The sequence below is a fragment of the Sturnus vulgaris genome, chromosome 8, assembly GCF_052056855.1.
Source record: "Sturnus vulgaris isolate bStuVul1 chromosome 8, bStuVul1.hap1, whole genome shotgun sequence".
NCBI lineage: Eukaryota > Metazoa > Chordata > Aves > Passeriformes > Sturnidae > Sturnus > Sturnus vulgaris.
The window spans coordinates 13,753,269-13,772,355 of NC_142250.1; the positions used below are offsets into that span (position 1 = coordinate 13,753,269).

Here is a 19,087-nt window from a genome sequence, read left to right on the forward strand (position 1 = left end):
ATACTCTTTTTCCTATCGAAAAAGTTTGAAATTCCCACATAACTCTTTGATCTGTCCTGATTAAGACATGTAAGATCTAATTAAGTGCTTCTCGTGGTCCTCCACAGATTCCCTTTGCCCACAGTCAAGGTTATAATAAAATAGAAGAATTTTTACTTTACAATGTAAAATCCTGATCATATATTATATGACCAGATAACTGTTAAAAAAAAAAACAAAAAGAAAAGAACAGGCATACAAATTATGCATTATGAGTTCCTGGCTCAAGTCAATGGTCTATGCACCACCATTTGATCTGATCAGCACTGGTTTGATCTAAAGGCATGAGTGCACAGGAGAGCTTTTATTTGGCAGAATCACATAGGTATTCTTTTCCCAGAGAAAGCACCCATTTTCTATCATGAAATACAAATATTATTTGAAATATCCACACTCGGGGGAGAAAAATGTCAATATTTGCAGTTAGTTTCTGAAGTTGGTCTGTCCTTGATCTGGATGCATGAGTTGAGCCTGGACTTGCTGTAAATTGTAACCAGTCAAAACATTAGCAGCAATCCTAGCAGCAGGGAAATGCACTGTAAGAATCGATCCCAAACAGTCCATAAATGAGTATGAGAACTAGTACATTCATCAGTAGTTTTATATCAGTCAATAAAATAGATAAAAAAGTTTGAATAATCTGCATTCAAGAGTACATTGTTGAAGTAGGATTCCTATTATTTCCATGAGTAGGTTTCCCTTCCAATTTTACAAAATTTGCATAGTGTAATGCTTACAAACTGGGTTTTACTCATTGAAAAGAAATATTTCATCAAAAGTATTCCTTTTAATAACAAAAATTACTTTCCAGACAAGACAATCCTTACAAGTCTTTCCCACAGGCACTCTTTTCTACATTTAACTGAACAAGGCCTTCCTTTGATACCAATGAGCTTTCAAAATCAAAACTCCAGCACCAAACAGCCAGACAGTGTAATACACAAGTAAACACCCTGAAGTCCTACAACTGACAAGATGTAAAACTTTTGAAAAAGACGTGTGCGCACTCCAGAATAAAACCCTGCATTTCTTTTAATTGGTAGAAGAGACAGAAGCCTTAATTTGGGAGGAAACACTCCTTTTATTTTTCCTATTTCTAGGCTACTGCATGTTAAGACCAGTGCCTACAGGAGACTCACATTGCCTGTGGTGCAAAAGCGCCAAGGCTGCACCCTTCTGCTTCAGAACAAATGGTCCAGTGTGCTTTTTGAAGGCCAACAATACAACATAACCAAAGCTAATCCTTTCTACTAACAGCATGCTCACCACATTGATTGCAGCAGCTCACTCGGTAAAATGCCTTTGGGTTTGTTGTGAGCACGTTTTATGAGCTGTGGCAGTTTTAAGCTTTCCAAAACCTCACACTTAGATAAACCAAAGACGTACCAATAGCAACTGAGTGCAAGGGTATGCCTGCAGGTAAACTTCAGCTGGGAATCCTCTATGATGAGGTGTTGCCCAGCTCAAAGAGATTCCTTCACAACACGTGGCAAGAGCATGACAGTTACCACTGAAGAACCCCTGGCTTTCCCCTAGGATGGAGCCCACTGAAGTTTCACTGCGTTCCCCACGAGGGGAATGCATCATCACTCCTAAGACAGCTGTGTTTCTAAACGGGAACTCTGTGCATGCACGGGTTTTGCTAGTACCTCCAAGACATAACACTTCATCTCACCCCTGTTGCAAACTCAGCTCCTATTGCATAAAAGCTAATTAGTGTCACACACCTAAGCAATGTGAAGCAGTGCTTCTCTACCAACAGACAGCCATAGAACATTGCTAACAGCTGGACTTCTTGAAATAACGATGAATACAAGTACTCTAAAGTGTGGGCATAAATGTATACAACTTTTCTTTCTCATAGTTTTAGTAGAAACTAAGGGGAACCAAGTATTAAGCCTCAGTGGTCAAAGCTGAGAACATAAGCAAAATATTTGTAATTTTAAGTATAAGCAAGCAGTATACAAAAAAAAAATCTACTTAGCAGCCTAGTCTAGTCAAATAAATTAGCTCCTAGAATATTCCTCCTAACCATGGGCAGATCCAAAAGTTAACAGTTTCTGGCTACATTTAATAATGAAAAGTATTTGAAACTATTACCAACTGCTGAGGTCTGAGTAGAGAGAACATCTTTCCCATTTGTGAGTTTCAGAATGTAATTCATGTAAAGTTGTACAACTGAAAGTAAAATCAAATGGTGGTCCAACTTAAAGGGAAATGCTTCAGGAAAAAAAAAAGCCATATGAGAAAGCAGCTCCGTAGTTCCTAACACCAGCTACTTCAGGATGTGCAATAATCTGGGGATATCACAGCATGAATCAAAGTCAGCTCATCTGCCCAGCTTAAACAGAAAACACTGAAAATCGTCTTCAAATGCAAGCAAATGCCTATGAATCATTTTGGCTAATGAAAACATACCCCTCAAGCTGAAGAACTTACGTAAATTACATTTCTCCTAATTCTGCCAAAAACATTAAAGAAAATGGATTTGCCAAAGATAAAAGCAAAGTAGGCATGATAGATCATCCATTAGCAATACAAGTATGGCTAATTCTTCTTGACAGTGAAATGTCTTGGGATACAACCCACTTTATTTTTTTTTACTAGATGTGTTTAGATGCAGTATATCCTACACATTTTTATTTCCTTATATCCTAGATTTCACTACCAGTGAGATTTTACAAAGATCAGGCCTTAATAATAATGTATTAAGAAGAGAAAAAATAAGGGCAACTGCAACTTACAGCATACTAAAGAAAAAGAAAGAAAAAATTAAATAGAAGCTCTATAATCTCTGCAAGTCCAGAAAGTAGTTTAAAATGGTGCAAATTAATACAGTTAATCCGAATTAATAAAAAGGAACAAGTCACACACTTATGGGGAATCACAAGGGCAGAATTAATATTGCACTCTACTCACTGTCAGACCAACTAGTGAACTACTGGGCTGGTTTGGGCTTTACTTTTTTCCATAAACGCATTTTTGCTGTGCAAGGTTGTACTGCATTCTCTAGCATACAACTCTGATTTATTCATGTAAACGTCAGAAATCCATCAGCAAACAAAGCCATATGGAAGAAAAAGAGATATAATGGATTTTCTGTTTGCTTTAGAAACTTGACATCTGTGGATAGCATCATCTAAGTTACAATCCAATCACTATGCATATTCTGGTCATTTTCATTTACCAATCCAAAACGTATTTTACCTGATGATGCAAAAAGCTCTAGGAGTGGGATAACAGAGAAGAAATCATGTTTTAAAAACTTAAAATGGGAATATACTTTAATATTTTCCCTTTCACATCATAAATTCAGAGAAAAGCAAACTCACATCTGTTCTAACTTAAGCTTTTAAAAATCGAAGAAAACCTATCCGGATTATTTGCGGCAAGATTTTCGGAGCCGGACCGAGCGGCTGGTGGCACCTGAGCTCCGCGAAGTTGCGGGGGGCCGGGCTCGGCGGTACTTACCCCCGCAGAGCAGGAGGAAGCCGGCTGTCCGCGCCGCCGAGCGCATCTTCCTTCCCCGCGCTGCTCGGCCCCGCCTCGGCGCTCCGGGAGCACCGCCCGGGCTGCCGGACGCTCCGCGGGCTCTCAGTCGGGCCGGCCCATGGCCCGGGCCGGCGGCAGCGGGCCGCGATGGGACGCACGGAGCCGGGCAGGGACGGGACGGCCCGCGCCGGGATGCTTCTCCGCCGGTCCTTCCCTCGCTCCTCCTGGGTCCGGTGCCGCCTCGCCGCCACCGGCCGGGAAAAAAAGCGCCTCGTCCCCTCGGCGGTGCCGCCGCGTCTCGGGCTCTGCGGGGAGAAGCGAAGTCACGAGCGAAGCCCCCCGCTCCGCCGCCGAGCCCCCCGCACTGCCCGGGCGGCGGCACCGCCCGGCTCCGGCCAGCCCCCGGCCCCTCCTCCGCGGCCGCCGGGCCGCTCTGCCCGGGCCGCCCCGCCCGGCGGGCAGCCCCCGCCCCGCCCCGCCCGCGGAGCCCCCGCCGAGGGGCGCAGCGCCGGCCCCGCCCCGCGCATCCCCGCGGACAAGGTGTGGGGCCGGGCGGCGTCCCGGGGCACCGCCCGCCTGCCCCGGCCCCGCGGGCGGGAGGAGCGGGAGGCGGCGGCTCGGGGGGAGGAAGACGGGCGAGCCGCGCAAACACACCAGGTGCGAGACAAAGCGGGGACAGGCGCTGCGGCACCAGGATGTACCCGAGTGGCCGCCTTCCCCGTCAGCCGAAACACATTAAACGTGTTGAATAATTAATCCTTGGGAGAGGAGACAATTTTTGCTTGATGGTAGGAGGATGCTGTAAAAGATGTGCGCTACCTGGCAGGCAACCAAAGTAGCCCGGAACGCACGCGTCCCGCTGAGCGGCGAAACGCCACTTTTAAACCGCAGGCGAGGGGAGGGGTGGGAGATGTAACCGAGCCAAAGCAGAAATACGCTTTAACAGGTCGGGCTCGCCGAGAAAAGCACTCCGAAAAAGCCGCCGCTCACAAACACCGCCCAGAGCCCCCGCTGCGCCGCTGCCGGCGCTGCCTCCGCCCGGCGGCCCCGCCGCAGCGCCCGGCCCGCCCTCGCCCTGCCCCGGCTGCCGCAGCCGCGCCGGGAAGCCCCGGGACGGGCGGGCACAGCCCCCGGGACGGGCGGGCATAGCCCCCGGGACGGGCGGGCACAGCCCCCGGGACGGGCGGGCATAGCCCCCGGGACGGGTGGGCACAGTCCCCGGGACGGGCGGGCACAGCCCCCGGCACCCCCGGGCACCGCGGCCGCAGCGATGCCGGCTGAAACAAGCCCTGCCCTCTCCCAGCGCCTCTCCTGTCAGGGCATCTTCAACCTGCCGAGGAGATGTTTTCTACTCCTCTCCCGAAAGCTGATGCTGCTTCCACACAGCCGCGCTGCTCCAGAGATGTGGTCGTCAGGATTCAGACACAGATGAGCAGCTACAGCGCTCGGCTTCCCCAGCCTTCACACTCTGAAACGCTCAAGCAAGGTCAAGTAGACACACACAGTGGATTGATACTCAGTGCTGTTGCACCTAGAAAGAAATTACTATGGATTATTTAAATAGAAGTCAAATAGGAAATTCTCCCTCTAGATTAGTAAGGACTCTGCTTACAATACCCAGCACTTTAAGAGGCAAAGTACGAGAAATTGCCCTAAAGGAATGCTAAACGAATGAACCTATTTTGACTTTTCTGTTAGATCTTCATCAAGTTAGATCTTCTTCCCATAAGGCTTGGGAAAACAATACGCCAAGTCGGAGCAACTAGAACTGTAATAATGAATTTGAGATGAACAGTAATGACCACCATTAAGTAATTGCTTTTGAAGCTGCCTGTCAAATAGTATAAATTAAACTTTTGAATGCTTACTCACGTGTCAAGTGTTTGTGGGGCTTTTGCAAGTGCCTGAAAGAGGGAACTGAGAAGGATACTTGGGAAGTCTCCGTGAACCAAAGGAAAGTCTGTAGCAAAGAAAGCAACATATAAAACATTAACATTAAATCAATGCTTTGTGGAGAAATGTCTTACGTTAAGCTAAGCTTTATCTTAAATCATATTTAAAAGCTCGTGCAGTATACAAATCAATATTGATGCCATCTAAAATACACCACTATCATCCACACTGATAAATGCCAGTTTTCATCCAGGACAAAGTGACTTCTTGGAAGAATTTCAAGGACTTACAATCTCTTCTGGCATCTCAGCAACTGAAGCCAAAGCTGTACTCTTCTGCCAGCTTCAGGCTCTGCTCCAGCACACTAAAACTGGTTTTAGATGCCATCATGTTCGTCATACAAGGAACAGAACTAAGGTCACCAGAATAATTTTTTCATTTGATTTCCAGGCTTTTAAGCTAAGCAGTTTTATGTGTTTTCAGAGGATTGTAGCTTACATACAACACACCTGGAAAAAACTGGCCAAGCTGGATGAGAACAGGACTAAATATGGGTGTCTTCTGTGATCCAGCTACTGTGATCATGTCTTTCGTGCTAATGTAGTCACCATTCTTCCTGGAGTTGTTGTCCTTTATGGTCAGCAACGGTATATTGAGGAAACATAGTTCATCCAGGAAACATAGCCTACCATATGGAAGACAAAAATAACATAACTGCAGCATCTCTCAAACCCTGCAAAAGCCTATCAAAATGGAGGCATTTTAAATTTTCCACTTGAAATTCAAACTTCAGGAGAAAAAACTTAAACCCTTCCTGCCCAGCCTGGTTTCCACATCCCTGAAGAGGCCCAACACAGGCTGTGAACCATCTGCCCTTGAGTTTACAGGAGCGATGCAAGCCTATAGCAACCATCTCCTTCCAACAGCTAACTTCTGCTCCACTATGCATAAAATACACATTCACGTCATTCACTTGGTTTCTTTGTCTGAAGACCTTTTGAGAACTGAATGAAAATCAGTGCTTGTAAATGGAGAATTAAAAAAGCAAGGTGTCCTTAATTTCCCAGACAAGCTCAAGCTTTACAGTGACATCTCCCATCACTCTCCTAGCAGAAAAACTTTGGAAGTAAATCAACACTTTCCTGAAGGCTAGTGCAATTGTGGAACTATGGCTCATACTCCTTCTCTTTTTTTCCCCCTCCTGCTTTGACTCATTTATTTGGCAGAGTAGGCTGAGCTATTAAATTATTGTAGGTTTTTCTTTTATAAAGGCACCCTGAGATGTCTCGATACAATAATGCTTCCTGAAACTGATGTTAATTGATAACTGTTTCTTGGTTTCATCAGAAGTCTTAGATCATGTTCATTTAGCATTCAGGGCATGACACTTGAGAACTGTTCCACCTTTCCATGTTTTCCAAACACTCATGCATGAACACTGAAATATTTTCAGGTAAAACTCCTCCTAGAATATTGTATTTAAAATCCAATTATTGATCAGTTCAGGACTTAAATACTTTTTTCCCTTCATGCTATGATGGCTGCTGTAAAAACTCAGTCTGTTGTCATGTTGTCACTCAAAGGTGCTGCTGTTGATCATGCAGAAAAAAAAACTATTTTAAAACTACAAAACCAGGTTATTAACATTATTCAACACTATTATTCAATAGTGTTATTCAATATTATTTTGTGATCAAACTGTCAAGTCTTTCATACAGTTACAACTAGGGTGGCACTGAACAGATACTCTTCCTGAGGTAAATAGTAATAATAAAAGGACAGATCAAATTTTGATCCTGACAGTGACAAAGAATTTATCTACATGTCACACTTAATTGACGTTCTTATATACATGTTTTTCCACAGACCCTAGGCTTTGTTTTCTTATCCTTCTGTCAATTTTTTCTTTTCTACTTGTTAGATACAGCTAACATATAAACTGCACAGTATCCACATTATCTATTTTAATTTTTGTTCACTTGAGAGCACTGAAAGAGCTCAAAGCAGTGTGTTTTCCCAAAATACTCATCCAAAAGTGCTATGAATTGGTCAGAAACAATGATTACCATAAGGAAGCAGCAAACCTGTTCTAGGAGATATCTCCATGGTGGCACCTAGAGAAGGGAACCAAGAAGCTATTTCTTTCAAGTCAGGGGAAAGAAATCATTATTGTGGAGAAAGTTCTACAAACTGTCCTGATAACAAGAAGTTTAAGCAAGAGCTTAGGATTGTCCAATAAATAGATTTCAAGGCAAAACCAGGATTCCTGTGAAAACAATGACAAGGGACTGGCATAACTGAAGATGCTGTATGAGGGGAAGCAGAATAGACCATGAGCCTGGGCTAGGACCATGACCAGGAAGAACCAGTGTCCTTTGGTGACCTGACAAAGCTGTCCCTCCTGGAAGCTGGCTGCACCAGGACTGCCCTTACCTGACCTCGCTTCTTCTTCTTGGCAATAAAATTATAAGTTCCTCCAACTATAGCAGTTTGTGTCACTGTAAATGTAATATAGAGCCTTTCTGAAAATACATTAATCCACAAAAATTACCTGATTCCTGGCCATCAGATTGTTTCACTGAAAGCATAAACTTAACTATCAAAACCATCATGAAATCATAAATCACAGGCTCAGTGTCTGGTGCCATCAGAAGTCAGTACCAAGTCAGGCATTGATTTATCTGAAATTTTCACCTGCTTGCCTTTATTGCTGCAGGTTTCCATAGAGTGCAGAATGACAATGCTGGAGCATTTCCATGTGAGGAGGAAATAAATTCTCCCAATATTTGCAAACAACAGGTGTTTTCTTCTTTCAATTCTACACAGAATTTCATGTCATCTTGCATTTGTGTTCTTACAGCCCTCTAAACTGACAGGAAATAAAAGCTCAGTTTTCATGTCTCTGTTCTAAGGATTGTATGGAAGTGCCATGGATGCATCTATTATGTCAGAAAAAGGCATCTGGAGCGAGGGTCACTGTGATACACACTGGCCCTCGACTGTTGTACTTTCAGTAATGTAAATTCCACAAGTCAGTGAAATCCAAAGTTATGGTTTCTGTACTCTTGTGGGCCAGCAGGATTTCAGGAGTGTGAGTGAAGGAGGATGTAAACCTCTTGCTGTGATGATGAACACTGCCTCGTTGAGAGAGCCTGCAACCCTGGTGTGCCTGTAGCAGGACATCCAGCAGAGCTGTGCTGGCGGCTGTCATTCCACCGCCGCAGGAATATCCCCAGCTAGCATCAGGGACAGAAACAGGGCTGGTGACTCATGGTTATCTCATTTGCAGAGACAATCTCTTTTGCCTGGAACCATACTATAACATAAACCCAACAGTTGTAACCCACGGGCACCTTGGCATTGAGGCTCAACATTTATCCCATTACTCAAGAGACATTAATTTCCCTGAGGTATTAACAGATATTGGAGTGATAAATCTCTTCGCATCAGTATGAGCAGTAAAGTTCTTCTGAACTTTGAAGGCTGGATTTTTCTGGCTTTTAAACAAACATTTGGGATGTGCCTGGAAATGTTATGAACACGCACAAGGATATTCACATATCCTCCATCAGAATCTGAATGGTAGGGGGTAGATATTTTTCCAAAAACTAGTTAGAGAAATACATTGAAACTGGCAGCTGATAAATTAAAACCAGCTAACAAAATAGAAAACATCCTTTGTTGACTCTTCTCCAGGTCCATTTCCAGCAGATAATACACTACTATGATCATAACAATAAAAATATTATTTTCATCCTAGTTTCTTAGAATTTGGTGTCAAATATAACAGCCCTCATGAGAGACGTGTAACCCCAATTCCCTACTTGTTCATAAAGTTCATGAAGAACTTCCAGCCTGGGTTATGACCAAGGCAAGCTTCCAGCTCCCTGCCAGCTGCAGTACTTCTGTAGTGACCTGAGGAAGGTGAATGTTGGAGAGTGATTCTGTCCAAGGTGCAGTCAGCTTTACCCACTCAACTATTTCTGAAGTTTGTAGGTTACCTTAAAAAATACTCCATTACGAACTTAATTAAAAATAGTAACAGCCAGATAAAGCTGTGACACATCCTAAATGACCAGTAAATGTTTGTGAACCTGAACTTTCATTTTATTTTTTCATTCCTTAATACTCTTGGCTGCAGAGAACTTGAAAACATAACCACAGTATATCCTAGAGGTTTCAAACCTGAAAAGGTAGTTTGCAAATGTAGAAAAGACGTTTCAAATATTATAATTTTAGAAATAACTAGTAAGGTAGAGAAAGTAACTCAAAATATATAAATATTTGGGTTTCAGTGTGAAAACCAGTTGAATTGGAGTGAAAAAAGTCTATCTTCCATGAGCAGTGTCAAATCTTGTATGCTTTAAGTTCAGCAACTAAGCTCCAAAATCTTGTCAGGTCTAACTTTGCCTCAGTGCTCCTTGGAAGAGGCACAGCCAGCTTTGCATGAAGGAGCCAAGAAAGACTCCCCAGCAGTGCTACTCTTCCTGCTGGCTCCTGCCACTCACAGCAGGGTTCAGTACATGCTGTAGTGGCAACGAGAGGGCCTTGGTTGTTTCAAACTTTCATAGGGTCGGAATAGAGGCACTATAACTAATGTCACTGGTGGGTCAGCCCCAGTGCCATCAGGGGAAATGGTGACCTGAGAGTTTTCAGTCTCCAAAATCATCAAGTCAAATTCTGTCAGGGAAGAGCTGACAAAATCATTATTCAGTTATGAATATAAGCATGAAGGCACACCAAAGTTAATGAAGAGAAGATCACATTCAATGGAATAACAATTAATTTTGTCATTATAGGAATTAGTATAAAAATATCAGAATCAGGACTTATAAGGGACTTCACCTCTAAGTTAACCTGTATTGGGTTAAATGATCTACATAATCTGATTTACTTTCAGCACCATGTGTTACTAAATCGTTATCACTAGAAACCAGGAAATATGATCCTGGCTAATTCAAGAGATCTGGATTCACACTGTACTGTAACTTTAAATATATGATATCATGGCCATAAAAGAGAGCACTCAGATAGTCAGGTCACACATCTTCATTTGCGCCATGCTTTATAGAGGCACGTTTGCCCCTGTATTCCATCGATCTAACAGGATGTGTTTTTCTATTACACATGCACACGGTCTCTACATTTAAAGAGCATTACATTAAAAATGAAATCAAGAGCTTGCCTGTGAGGAAATGTTAGGACTGAGATTGCCCCATGCATTTTTTATTTGCTCACTGATATGCCTGACAAGTCTCATTCAGGAACAGCTAGGAATGAGTGTCAGAGCTAGTGCTGGAACTTGTAACTTCCTAGGATTCAACCCAATGATGTAACCTCAAAATAACATACCTGAGACTAACGAAGGACTCTGTTTTTCCTGTGCATTGACTAAGCCCAGAGTCCAGTAAATGCAAGAATACACAATTGCATGTACAAACACTCTGAACAAAGGGGATGAATTCAGACTGAAAAGGTAAACCTTGTTCGTGTTGAGTGCCTAATATTATGATACTGTTCTTTAATGTAGGCTTTTCCAGTGTGTACTTTCCTAAAACATTTTGAAATTAAAATTTCAGAATTATACCACATGGAGCCACACTGAGTGCTGCATAAGTTACAACAAGATTTTAAATGGCCAAAAGCAACTATTTAAAAGGAAAATAGTCTATTGTACTTGTAACTGTAGGTAGCCATAACCAAGATGGCAAGCATGTTAGTACAACCTGGTTTTCCTAAAAAAGCAAAAAACAGAAAACAAGCCTCAAAAGAAGAATAACGTACAGCAGAAAATGTGCCATAACTCATATCTGTTCTTTAACTTTGGAATTTAATCATAATTTGAACTTTAAAAGGACTAGAAAGTTCTCAAAATCATCATGGCAAACAAAAAGCAAAATGAAGGATGCTAAGTCTTGGCCAGCCCACTAGGGATTCACCCAGTAGCACAAGGTCCCTGACCCTCTAACATCCTGCACGGCCCTGAGGCTCCATACAGTGGAGAACGTGTTGGTCAAACGGACCACGCTGGAGATTTAGCAGAAAGTCTTCACAAAGTGCTGAGGGTGCAAGTTCCTTTAGTTAGAGGCTTAATGCACAGGGAGATGTGGATTGATTTTCTCAAGGAAATGGGAACAACCCTCTCTTCCCTGAGGTCCCCGTTCAAAATGCCAGGTCATGACAGCTTTCCAAAGTATACATTGACACCATTTCTTTTCTAAAAGATACACAACTATATGAAACTGCAAAATATTTCAGAAGGTTTATTTGAGAATAAGAGGCAGGGCCTCTGTCCAGTTACCCATTACGTGGCACAAGGCTCTGACTTGCACTTTCCTTAATAAAAACAGCAACAACAGCACGAGATAACAGTAAATGGAATTCTGCCTGTACAAAATAGGTATTTAAAAGGTTATAAAAGTAAAAGGGGTTTTTTTCATGTTAGTGTTGCAAATCAAATCACCGAGGACAGTTTCATATTTATTTTTCTCATTTTCATGTAAAAGGAATGATAGATTTCTGTTTTAGCGAAATTATGCCTACCTTTACACACACTCATAGAAATAATATAAATCCTTAAAAGTATATTCTGCTATTCCTTTGTGCCTTGACTTCCATGAACTTACAAAGCAGGAATCAGAGCCCAGGGGAGAAAGATAAGAGAAACTTTAAGTACCTAAAGCAGTTAACCAAAAGTAGGTTACCATCGTATTTTTAATTTATGCGTGTTACAAGATGAGCTGACAGTCATATACGTCTCCTATTATCAACGGCTAGGTAGTTTCTCTTTTAAGTTACCAAGGTCAGTTCAGCTACTCAGTGTCTGTTTCTGTTTTTTGGGCTGTGGAGCATCTTGTATCTTAGCTCAGAGAAATTTGTCTTGCTTGGAGTTTCTCTGAAGCAGCATGAAGGAAACACTTCTTGTTTCTAACTCCCCCAACTCAGAGCAATTCAAAGCAGCTGTTTCAGTTTTGCTAGCACATATAGCAGCATTTAACTAAAAGTAAGAGCTCAGTGAATACAAGTGAGGCCACACAAAGTGGTGTTGGATGCAGGGCAATAGCTGTGGAGCAGGCTCAGCATGCAATAATTGGAAGAGAAAGGTTGGAAGTATTTGCCTTTGTCCCTTAGATTCTGACAAACAAAATTCATGAGATACAATCTGAAATGGCCTTTTCTTCCATTACACTTTCTACACTGAAACACTGGTCAGTTAACACCTGGGAGAAACTGGTTTGGCTGATCCAGGTAAACAGGAATCAGGTAAATCAATGCTTTATCAACCTGCAATCATCAGTTTTACAGCTCCAATATTTCTAAGTTAAACCAGACCTTTTCAGACCTCCTATATCATAGCTCATGTAAACTAGGCACAGCTGGTCTCTCCACCAATAAATCAACCACTGAAGGAGTAACAAAATATATACAGCTAAGGTACAGACAGAACAAAAGATTTGATTGAAAGAGAAACCGTGCAGTGAACCTAAGAAGTCAATTTAGAGAGTCTTGACATATTTCATCAACAAGTACTGAGAAAGTGCTCCCATGGGGAAGGTGGTTTTGCCTTAAGTTTTTTCTACTGATTCTGCAGCAAATGCTTTGCATAAGGCATGTCTGAATGAAAGGGATGTCTGGTGTGTTAAAAGGCAGCAATGCCTCTAACTAACAGTCATGGAGACTGTAAGAAATAAGGTCCTAGAGCAGAGACTTGTAGGGGTGTGGACATATGAGATGTTGGCTTATGCAGGCAGTGCAGTCCCCAGCCACACTGGCAGGCTGGTAACCTAAAGGTGCCCCCACAACTTGTGGGGGTATCACAGAAACAGCCTAAAGTAATAAGGGATCCCTGCATAATACAGTGTGTCCCCCCTATGTAATAGTAACTACTTACATCTTATTTTGTAGGGAATTTATCTATACTCTACTGACCACAATCCCAGCTCTCTTGGGATCTATTGTAGAGATGTTGTATGCACTTTTTCTGAGGCTGCTGTATGTCTACATGGAAAATATGCTTAATGCCAAAACAAATTAAACAAAAAATTGCCTGTTTGAAGCAAAGCATACATAGCTTTCTATGCCACTGGCCAGGAAACAAGAGAAAAGCACAGGTTAAAAGTACCTGAGACTGGCTCAATGGAGTCTTCCAAGAAGCTAAGCAGGCACTGCCTTTGGTCAATCTACTTTATTTTGCATGCCTAACACAATAATTTTTAACAAGATTCCACAGGTTAGAGGACATGAAATGAAGCAGTCTACATTGAAGTACTGTGTTAGACATTAAGCTGACAGTCCTCAATACCCACCACCTAAGATGCTAGTGGGAAACATTGTCAGAATAGTAAAACACTCACAACAAAGGGCCATGGATTAAGTCCTTTGAATCTTGTTAACTATATTAAGGAAACACTGGTTGTCACCTGCTGACATCTTATTCTGTAGAAGACTAGAAACAAGAATGCCTGCTCTGTCACAACTGATTTTCAAGTCACTGGGGACTTGAAGTTTAAATAGACAGAGAGTAGTGACAGGAGGCTCTAGCACAAACCAACTGGAACCACATTATCAGAGCGTGAAGTTAAGAGTAATAGCTTCTTCTAAGCTATTAAACAAAAAACCTCAAATCACAACCCAGAAGTAATCTTAAAGCACCTACTGCCTTCAACATCTTCCATTTTGGGTGTCAAAGATTTAACCTTAGCTAAGTGTCCCACAGATGGCAAATTTGTGGCTGTTAGCATAGGAGTCTTGCTCTACAATAGTAATCAAACTATTTTTGCTGGATGTTATCAGACAAAGTTAATTTGCTCTGTGCACTCATTCTGAATCTAATTCAGTCTTTTCAACTACATCCTGAAATGCCATTGTACCTGTCCTCTTCAAACTTCCTGTGACTACGCACGAGAGAGAACTCCTGAAAATAGTTTTCCCTCCAAGAAATGAAATAAGACCGAAAAGAAGTTTTTATTGATTATTGCCATAAGAAACCTGCAATGACTTCATAAAGATGACTCAGAATTTAACTTAAGCAAGGTGACTTAATGTCACTACACAATCCTACATGAGTTGGAATTCAAAATGTCTCCACTATGAGATCACACTAAAGATTTGTCCTCTGAACTTTTTTGTTTGTACTTCCAACTTCCTCCCTGAACTCTGAAATTCACATTCTTCTTGCCTACATCTTACTGTACTTCTCTGTGTAATTCCTCTGTCTGCTAATGAGCCTTTTGCCACCAAGTGTTCAAGTGCTTCCCTGAAGACTCTGTAATACAGACATAAAAGCACAAGGGCTGGCATGAGGCACAGGGAAAGGACCTGAACTAAGGACATGAATCACTGCATGGGAGCAGTGAATGCTCTTCAGGAGGACACCCTCAGGGCAGGACAAGCTCAACGTCAATGTCCTGTCCAGCACAAACGTTCAGTGAAATGTCAGGATTGACTTAAGGTGTCTTACCTGTATAGGGGTCACCAGGATCCTCTTCCTGAGGAAATTAGGGTCCCAGGCCCACATTATTTCCAGACTTCGGTACTGGATGTTACAGACTGGCTGCAATCACAGAGCAGAGTGGCAGACAGAGTGGCCCAGAGCCACTGTTGACAGAGCCCACAGGAGTGGCCTCATTGCTCCAAGCTGTGCATTGAACCTGGGAAAGTTGCTTTGCTGCCATCCATGACCCAGTACAAATCAGCAAGCAGCTCACATATGGCTCAGCCTGCAATCTCCTTAGTCAGCATCTAAAGGCAGTCCCATGTGTCAGAGATTGCAACATTTGGGACAGGACTCTTGACTGAGTTTAAAGGCAAAGGCAATAGAGTAAATTTTTTTCCCAAATAGAATGTGCCACCTGTTCAACGTTTTCCCCCTGCATAGTGTAAAAATGCTGACTCCAGAGTTATTAGTAGAGGGTTTCATCAGCTGCACTGGCTCCAGTGAATAAACGCAGTGATTTTGTCATCAGCCAGCTCAGCTCAGAGCCTGACTGAGGCAGCTGCTCAGTGTCTCCAGTGTGTGAGTGGACATGCTCTGAAACACAGGATCTGGCAGTGACAGTTTTCCCTCTTGCACATCATCTGCTTCACTGCTTTTGTATAAGGGTGATCCAAAGCTTAGCAAAGACTGGTAGCTGGAAATATTGCACACATATTAGAATTACGGTAATGCTCTCCATTTGCAAAAAGCAATTCATTAGCTACTGGCTCAAGAACCTTTGGCTAACAATAGACATTTAAACCATCAGGTACCAAAAAGCAGAGCTATGATGCCTTAGCAGACACGGAGTATTTCTAATCTGCACAGTTGCTGCAGCAAAAGCACTTCAATTACTTCCTACCTAGATGCCAGAAAAAAATTCACTCCAAGTATTAGAACACAGTTTACTTTTGTTGCTCCAGTGCAAAATAAGCTTATGATTTATCTTTCTGTAATAGAAATACAGTGTTGTTCATGGAAATAACTCATGTCTGTTTCTCTTAGTGTTGCATGAACATTAACCACATGCTCTCCATTATCATCATTATTATTATTCATCTCAAAAGGGAGTAATTGAAAAGCACATTTGCTATTAGAGACCCCAAAGGTGGTCTGTGATACAAAGTGAGTTGCCCCAAGTCACTAGCTGGAAACGGAGCTCAGAGTCAGTGCACAGAGACCAGGACAAATACCACAGCATTTGACAAGCAGGAAGAGACAAAGGAAAGTTTTACCTGTCTGCTGGAAGTTGGCAGGAAGCCCCAGGTAAGCTTAGCTGTGTGCATTCCTCATTCCCTGCACTGTGCAGTCCTCACTAAACACCCATTGCCTGACCTGGCTGAAAATCACTTACCGGGCTGCTACATCTTAAGTCAGTTTGATGTTTTCTCATTAAATCTCTATCCATTGGAAATCATAAATGTGTAATTCACTCTGATCCTGCAGGTGTTAATCCGACTTCTAGGCCTGTAGATGAACCCACAATAGTCTTTGAAGACTTCAATCACATTACTGTGTTGGTGCTCTGGGTCACTAGTCCAATAAATTTTTTTTTCTCAAGACAGAAACAAGCAAGCCAGAACATTTTCTTAGTCAAGGGAAACAGCCAACATGGCCAATGACAGATACTGGAACATAAAGTTATTTAATGCTAGAAGAGTATAAAGCCACTGAGATGAAGAAAAATAAAACTAGATCCTGGTCCATATGCCAGGAGATTGCTTTGCTTAGACTCTTTTTCAAGGCTCACACTTTTCAGCTAGCATTTCAAAGTCCCACAACCCAACATGTACTATACAACTCAGTCCATTTCCCCTGGAAGTCCTGGTATAACAACTTACTCAGGATGCTCTTCCAGTGTTTCCAGACATTCTACAAACTCATTACTGTGACACACACAATGTATTTGCCACTCCAGAGATACTGTCACGAGCTATAATGACATACATGTGTGGATTAGGATCTCACGAGCCAAGTCAATGCCACCACTTGTTTACTGTGATGGGATCTGCTAATCACAGCAAAGCTTGCCTCGGGCTTATGATGAGCAAATTCATATGCACATAACTAGCCATGATAACAGTTTGACTTTTCAGGAGGTCAAGCAGCATTCAGTCAATGCTCTCAGGCACATGGTGTGACTCTTAGGGATGGTCCTGTGCAGGACTCAGTTGGATTTGATGATCCTTGTGGGCTCCTTCCAATTCAGGATAGTCTCTGATTCTATGATGTGTATATATATATATATATACACAACTGTGTTGGAGTTGAGGTGTTAAGAAAACTGTAAATACGCATTAGATTTATTGTTTATTAAATATAAGAGTATTTACAAATTATGCAATCAACATTCTCACAAAGCATAGGAGAAGTGTTAAAGTATTTATAATATTAAACCAAATACTTTTCATCATTGATAAAGGTTGATTTTTTGCAAATGGCAGTAGACTTCAAAAAAATATGGGGACCCTCACAACTATTTCACAGAGCCTTCAAATATTTTTTATCAGACTAACACGGATCAGTAGTACCTTTAATATCTTTTTTCCTGACAGATGTCAGTATTCCTTTGCCTCTGCACACTTACTCCTCCACTCCCTCAGAAGTGATAAAAGCCTTCTGCACTTTGATAATAAAGTATTTATTTCAAATGAAAAATCACCTTGTAATAAAGCAAGTGTAAACCAAATCAGGAAAAAAAAAATCTGTTAATCAGGGAGAATTTTTATTAGTCAATTATGTAAATAATTAAAACCATTGATTGATAAACATAACACAACAACAAAGTTATCTTACTCCTAACCCAGCAAAATGGTCTGCCTGCTGCACATGCAGATAGTATGGGATGACCTGCTTACAGATAAGTCTGCAACTGCTGACCAATCTATTTTTACTTAGTGGTAGTGTTTCCCCAGCTCAGCAGTTCTGACAGATCACAGCTTTGAGTCTGAGACATTTGTGAACCATCTCTTTGTTAGTCACAAATAGCAAAGTGCACATCGATAAATCACACCCTTTGTCTCTTCCCTCCCCCCACACAGTTGATGCTTTTTCTTGTGAAACCAGCCCAGGCTGAACACTATTAACCTGGAAGAAATTCTAAAGAACAGAGCCTATGTAATAGAAAATGACCTCAAATAATTAACATTTTTGAAGTGGTTTTTACCTGAATTTTGTCCAAGGTACATAAATCATCATTCAACTTTCCTCTTCCTGGCAGTGCACTTAGACATAGCCAGCCTTAAAATGATGACATCACCATCCTGCGATCCTTCATTATAAGTAATTAAAGCAGTAATGTGGCTTCTCTCATGTAGTAGTCATCAAGCAGACTCACTCACATGAAATCTCAGGCATAGTGCACCTGAGGTGAAACAAAAGAGCACAGGACTCAATGTTTTTGGTGAACTGCCGGTACCTTTGTGTGAATTTATTGCTGCTGAGAGAGTAGTGCATGTTAACATGCAGGAGACTAAATTCTGCTATTAATCCATAAGACAGGCACTGCAGAGGTAATAATAGGTTTCCTATCCACATGCAGTATCAAGGCCATAACAAGGAAGGAAGGAAGGACTTCGTTTAGTCTGTGCCTCTTCAGATTTTGGCCTTTCTCATAAACACACTGGCAAAGCTATCAACATTAATGTCTGGATAATATGTTCAATGACAGGGACAGTACCCAACAGGAACTCTGTTAGACACTCAAACACCTTTCTGCAAAGACTAATGATGATGAAAACTTTCTTATGCTTTGGTCCAAAATCAGCAAGCTGACTCAGCTACCCAATAGCAGTTTACCCATCTAACCATGAAGGCATTAGAGGGTTTTAAGCTGTTATTACATGAATTCCAGACTGTTATTTTAACTCATTACAAAGTTTCAAAATATGCACTGCTATTTTCTACATGGCAAACAATAAAGCATTTTTCTTCCATGGGCAATTACAACACAATGTATCACATTATATTTTAATTCACAACCCACTTGGTGATCTCTTCTATATCTTTTTCTTTAATAGATTCTGCAAAATATGGTTCAGTTTATGGGACTACTTGCAAAGCCCCATTCCAGACTTAGCTGCTTCCATGTAAAAGGCAGTTGATAGGCTCCATTATGACTGTTCTATGTATCTGTTTTTTCTGTCCCATTCTGGACTCCACTGTCCTGGCATGATCAACACTATTTAT

General features: G+C 41.8%; 1 protein-coding gene and 1 long non-coding RNA gene across 6 annotated transcripts in view; both read right to left on the minus strand.

The window, feature by feature from the left end:
• The window catches only part of RET (ret proto-oncogene), a 78,668-nt gene extending 75,076 nt beyond the window's left edge, over nt 1-3,592 (minus strand). For all 5 annotated transcript variants that reach the window (XR_015805121.1, XR_015805120.1, XM_088168889.1 and 2 more), the window contains exon 1: nt 3,511-3,592. Coding sequence is in view for 3 of the 5 variants with exons in the window: in XM_088168889.1 (XP_088025015.1) it covers nt 3,511-3,556 (46 nt within the window). In the remaining 2 variants the exon portion in view is untranslated. The remainder of the gene's footprint in view (nt 1-3,510) is intronic.
• A 1,264-nt stretch (nt 3,593-4,856) lies between these two features.
• Nucleotides 4,857-19,087, minus strand: part of LOC148222999 (uncharacterized) — a 42,771-nt gene continuing 28,540 nt past the window's right edge. Inside the window, exons 2-4 of the long non-coding RNA XR_015805025.1 lie at nt 5,934-6,109; nt 5,404-5,491; nt 4,857-5,062 (exon numbers count right to left, since the gene is read on the minus strand). This is a non-coding gene — a long non-coding RNA (uncharacterized LOC148222999). The remainder of the gene's footprint in view (nt 5,063-5,403; nt 5,492-5,933; nt 6,110-19,087) is intronic.